This window comes from Perna viridis, chromosome 13 (assembly GCF_037379345.1).
Source record: "Perna viridis isolate PV_CMFRI_1.1 ecotype Kerala chromosome 13, ASM3737934v1, whole genome shotgun sequence".
Classification (NCBI taxonomy): domain Eukaryota; kingdom Metazoa; phylum Mollusca; class Bivalvia; order Mytilida; family Mytilidae; genus Perna; species Perna viridis.
The window spans coordinates 27488366-27494542 of record NC_142457.1 but is presented as its reverse complement, the minus strand read 5'-3'; the positions used below and the strand labels follow the sequence as shown (position 1 = coordinate 27494542).

Genomic DNA, 6177 nt, shown 5'->3' with positions numbered 1-6177 from the left:
TATATATATTTATACCCATGTGGAGTCAGCCTACGATCTCAGAAATGCATTTCTAAGAGAAAGCTGTGTGTTTGTGCTATTCGAGACCTTTGTTTTCAGCTAAATGCTGGAATATAAAATGGATTACGCATACGTAATGGGGAAACAAAATTACAGTTCAATGTGTTCAATACGTGCTATAAAGTAAACGTTTTCGTATTGAACAGATACATTTTTGTATTCACTTTTAAAGAAAGTAAATATAGTTTTACATTCCTGTACATGTAATCGACTTTTATTAAATATTTGAATGGAGTTTATAAGTAAACAGCAGAGAGAACTTTATGAAATTAACCACGTAAAATCGTTAGAATTTAGTCAGTTACCTAAACTGGTGGCTTTACTCATAAATTAGAAAATTAACTGCCAAAGAAATGACGGATTCGGTCATTTTCTTTTCAGACGAACGAAATCCTCTTTTGTGATATCAGATTTATTTAAAAATGGGTGACTTTCTAAAGAAAATCCCACTAGCCGTTCTTCTGTGTTTGTTTTTCGTTTTTGCTTTTCTTCACAAAGAGAAAGTGTTTATAGAAACTTCTACGATATTATACGACAAGACACAGAACTTCGTTGACGGCAGAAACCGTAAGTATTAGCTGTATTGTGGTTGGTGGAGGGGGTTCCAGATATTCCGAAAAAGGGGGTGGTGCTGACGTGCCTAAGGAGGGAGAGGGTGGGTGTGCTCCAGTGATATCCAGTCTATCATAAATTTTATACATATGATTGTAATAAATACCTCCCATCTCTGATCCTCCTGTGTACGTATACATTTATTTCAATTAGAACTTATACGAATAGAATAATGTATTGGCCCAACCTTACGTATAAGATAATAAAAAGTTATATCTTATAAGTAACGTTCCATGTAAGAATTGGGTAAGTTCTGATATACCCATTGACCCTTTTCAATGCAATATGTTCCCTCCATTTTCATTTCATGAACAGCAGTCAAAATTATTTTACCACGCTTCATCAACACTTTTACGCCATCTCACCACTCGATACGCCATCTCACCACTTAATTCGCCATCCCACCACTTAACTCTCCACCTCAACACTTAACCAACCTATCTTAACATTAACAATTAACTATGTGAAAGGTGCATTTCGTCAATTAACATTACTGCAAAATTTTATGTGTGTTGGAACTCAGTCAAAGTTGGACAATTTTTTTTTGAAAATGGACCAACAATAGCTCCGGAAACCTGATCTCTGTATCGGGCACTAAATAAGACAATTTCAACTATCTAATATGAAAATATATTACGCATGCTTACTTCTTTTCAGATAAAAACAGTAATGAGACATGCTTGGATGTAAAATGCAAAATGAAGTTCAAGAACTGTTCTTGCGTTGAGAAACGGAATCCACCATACACAACCCCCCGTCAATCACAACACTCGTTCACAACATTAAATTTCCATCTAAACACTATCAAGCTGAATGAATTTATTATAAAGAAATTAAAATCTTCTCTAAACAAGTTCAACCTAAATGTGAAGCAATGCAATAAAAATAGAGTTAATAATTGGAGTTTCCAATGTACAGTTCCTTGTCCAAGTATGCCGGTCTTCCATGCAGGTCAGGAACGACAACAAATATTGATCAACTGCCAGAAACAATCTACAGCTATGATGGTTAAAGTAAAAAATGTTGGAACTGTTCAAAAGATATATGACGATTCGCAGTGTCTTAATAGCTATATTTTACACAACTGCTATGACGGAAACCCTGTGCCAAATATCGTCCACTATATGTGGTTTTCAAAACATGAATTGAATTTTTATCACTTCCTCAGTGTTATTAGTGCTAGTAAGTTTCTGAAACCATGCCTGATATTATTTCACGGAGACCATGTGCCATACGGTTTTTACTGGGATTATTTACTTCATGTTGTGCCAAATATATTACACGTTTTTAGACAGCCACCGGAAACAGTGTTCGGGAAGAAGTTGGCCAAGTTAGAACATAAAGCCGATGTAGGAAGAATACAAACGCTTCAAAGTAAGTACACTAGCTGTACGCAGGATTATACAGTATATACTAGTATTATTGATTCTTTATCGAGCTTCTTCGACAAAAAAAAAGTTTTATTTTTGTGACATTCTGATATCAAATTCAAAGCATCTTTGTGATCAAAAGTTTTCAAATTCTCACTGAAAAAAAAACAAGAATTTTAAACGGCCTAAATAAATTAGAGATATTAGGTACCTCCTTAAGAAATAAGGATTTATATAACCTCTGGAAAAAGTGAAAGTATAGTGAAACTTTTTTAACCGAACTCGTAAAAATCCGTAATTAAGGAAGTAGACCTAGTGTATGGGACATAACTCTAGAGGTCAGTGATATGTTTGTATCATATTCAATTTCTCCAGAGCCTATCAAGCTTTCAACTGAGACAGAATAAAATTAATCCAAGTCACTTTGATACTTACACGAGATTGATGTAAAATGGTGAATACAGACGTTCCAATGATTTGTAAGAGTTGTGTTCCTTACCCTAGATCTACCTCCTTAAGAGTAATTTACTAAACCAGACATCTTATGAAGTCCATTCATTTCAGTCTCAATAGAATTTGAACCTGTGCAAACCGAACAAAACCTGTAGTCCGAAATGGTTCCAGTTTAGACGTGTTTCGCTGTGCACAAAACTTGGCCTGCGCAGTTATAGCAAACATACATTTTTCATGTATTTTGTATGATAGCTTTCTTCAATTCAGAATTATTCTGAAGTATATAGATTGCCATATTTGTTTACACGTACATGTATATATCAAATACAATATTATGTTCGTTGAAATATCTTACTAATAATTCAAAGATTTGGGTCAATTCTATTTTTAGGTACTAGTAGGTGATGAACGACCTGTGCAAATATACATAAATGTCCCAATAAAACTGTCGAGACCTTGTGTCCTTGTTAAAGTTGTGACCACTTCTAACTTCCATTAAATTCTGACAGAATGACTGTTCTGTGGCAGGCAGATAATACAGATATCTTGACAGGGTCTGACCACGGGCTGGCAGAAGCTGTCGTAGGACAGAACATGCACACTTTGCTCAATTGCCAGACAGATTCTGACAGCACTCATCGTTTTTAATCATTATTGGCAAGTTCTGACAAAAGTTTGGCCATTTTTCGCAATTTTGACCCCCCTCCCCCCGAAAGTTTTATACCATACACCCGCCGAGTTGTTCATAAAAAGTCAAGTCTATTGTAATCGAAAGAGGAAAGGAACCAATCAATTTGTAAATATACAAAATATCAGTTTTGAGTTTTTCTGTAGCGACAGTTTCGAAGTTTCAGTGATATGTAAATAAATAAAATTTTTGAAACACCACTGCAAACAAAATTGACAGACAGTACATCTATGCCGGAAATTGGTATAACACAGTGAAACCTGTCTAAACCAATCCCCTTTAGGACTTTAGAATTCTTTCGGTTTAGACAGTGGTATGATATCAAGTTAAAAATACATTTAGACTGATAGCGAGCACCGCGAAGCGATGTGACCTCTATGGTAATTACATGTATACTATCTAATTTTCCTTTTGGTTCCCCAATATTCTAACGAAAAGCAAGTCCTGTACCGGAAGTAACCAAAAGTAACTGTCCTTACGGAGAAAATTGGTCGTTTCCTTAAATCTAACAAATAAAAATATACAGGTTATGATTACGCTTCAATAAAAATAAGTTCATCTTAAAAAAGTTTTCTGATATTTATCGAGTCTTTTCTATTTTGTTTCTTATTAAAATAAGTGAATATGATGTGTTTTTTTTTAAGTTCGGGAAGAACGTGGATATACGTAGTGCTACGTGTATCTCCGCTGTTTCGTTGCTGTTGTCAAGAACCTAGCCCGCCTCGGAAAAAAATACTCCGATTGTATTATCCAAATCGAAGTAAAGCTTTTCTAAGATAGGAAAGGCAATCGTTTTCTTCTTTTGGAATTTACAGCTGCCAGTTGCGTCTGAATTTTGTTTACGTCACATGATATATGTAAAATATTCCCACCATCCGTGGAGAAGTATGATAAAACAGAAAATGATGGTGCTGAAGATGCATTTAAGGGTTAAAAATTGTTAAGTATTTCGAAGTGCTACAAAGTCTTTTATGAAAAAAAAATATATGTTCAACATTTTGGAAAAAAAAATGTTTACTCATTCATTTAAAAAAAAAAAGCATTTCCCCTTTTTTAACCAAGTAGATTTTCAAATGAAAACATTGATTTCGCTTGCTGCTGAAACGTAAATAAAGATATGGCACTTGCGACACAAAATCTATTTGCTATTCCCACGTGTCTCGCACAGACGGTAAAAGTATGGTAAAGCTCACGGTGCTCGCTGATATAGGCAATACCTACTCCATTTCAGAAACGTACTTTCAAAAATGTCTCTTTTACACAGATTTTCGGATTATTTAGTGTAAGTATTTGCAAGAATCAGGCAGAATGGGAAAATATGAAACATGCATGTCAAAAACTCACCGATCTGACAATGAAATATCACTCAAGGATACTTTCTCTATGGTGTATTTGTAAGAATCAGTTAGAATGGGAAAAATCTGAAACATGCATGTCAAAACCCCATCGATCTGACAATGAAATATCACTCAAGGATACTTTCTCTTTTTGGAAAGACCATTATTAGATCTCTGTATCAATGGCTTTGTTCATAATTTTTTCAGTAGAATGTTACAAAATGGGGTTTTCGACAGAGTTATCAGAGTTGTTCATTTTCAGAACATTTCAGTGAAATTATAACTCAATATATCAAAATGATACGGAATATCTTGTCTGTTATCCTTGATTCTGATGGTGCAACTAGTTATAGTAAATGCATGTGATTTTTTTTCATACCACGTTTCACCCACTGCCTGATTCTTACAGGGTTAGGGTTTGACAAGTTTCACTGTTATATAATGTTTTGTCTTGTGATTTTCTTGTTTTGTAATCCTGATCACGTACGTTTCTTACAGTTTACAATTTAGTTATGCACATGACAGTAAACACTTCATTTATTCATTCAAGTAAATGTTTATTTGCAGAGTATGGTGGAATTTATCTCGACACTGACGAAATCATTTTAAAGTCCCTTACACCACTGAGAAAGTACCCATTTACATTAAGCCACGCCCTGGATGATAATCTTAGTAATGGACTCATACTTTCTGAACCGAACGCAGCATTCCTGAAACTGTGGTTTGAAGAATACAAGACTTACACAAAAGACCAATGGGCCTTTCACTCAACTATACTACCATATAAAATCTCGAAAAAGCACCCGCATATTATTCACGTCGAAAACAAGACGTTTGTCAGACCTAACTACACTCAACTTCCGCTTTTATTTAAATTGAATTTTGATTGGTCAAATAATTATGCCATTCACTTATATATACGTTTTTATAAGCATCAACATGATTTCAATGATGTAAAATATCTTAATACAACTATTGGATCAGTTGCTAGACATGTTTTATACGGAAACAAAGAGTTATGTTCTTTATAAATAAATTGACAGCTAGTGCTACAACTACACAAAAACAAAAACAAAAAAAAAAACTTGAAATTTTCATCAGCCGCCCGTTTTCAGGTTTCGTTAGTCTGAGACAGATTGTTCTCAAGGTGTTTCCATTGAAAACAAAATAATTAGCTAATGAGCAGGCGCGCGCGTAACGGAAGTCTTTAGCGAGATTTTTTCATCAACAAACCATAAGACTTGTGATATTATGATGCCATAACGGAACATGTGAAGTCCGACCAAGCAGCTCTAGAACTTATTTGGAAAATGAACTCAATTATGTTACAGATTTTATCTGTCTGGTATAATAATTATTTCACGAAAAAATAAAAGCTGTACCAAAACGTGTTTATAAAATATGTATAAAATACAAATGTATGTATGTTTTTTTGTGCGCAAGTGCACATAAACGTTAGCTATCACCACTTTCCTCGTCACGCATCCTCTTTTCTTCAAACCGTCTCATCATGCACCGATGAGATCGGTTCTTACCTCTCAGGGGGAACTGTTAGAAGAGCCGTTTCTAGGACAGTTATAAAAGTGGCATAGAACAGTTCTTGAGTCGACTCATCTGACAGTTCTGCCAGCAAAACCTAATCTACAAGAACAGTTCT

General features: G+C 34.7%; 1 protein-coding gene across 1 annotated transcript; it reads left to right on the top strand.

The window, feature by feature from the left end:
• Positions 1-1335: 1335 nt before the first annotated feature.
• Positions 1336-5878, top strand: LOC148600174 (uncharacterized). Its single transcript, XM_088559336.1, has 2 exons — positions 1336-2046; positions 5088-5878. Exons 1-2 carry the CDS (start codon positions 1371-1373, stop codon positions 5549-5551), a joined length of 1140 nt encoding a protein of 379 aa, XP_088415462.1. The 5' UTR covers positions 1336-1370; the 3' UTR covers positions 5552-5878.
• The last annotated feature ends 299 nt before the right edge of the window (positions 5879-6177 follow it).

Coding starts and splice junctions, on each gene's coding strand:
- LOC148600174 (XM_088559336.1), top strand. CDS start 1,371: ATGAAGTTCAAGAACTGTTCTTGCGTTGAGAAACGGAATCCACCATAC. Junction 2,047..5,087: donor AAGAATACAAACGCTTCAAA/GTAAGTACACTA, acceptor GTTTATTTGCAG/AGTATGGTGGAATTTATCTC.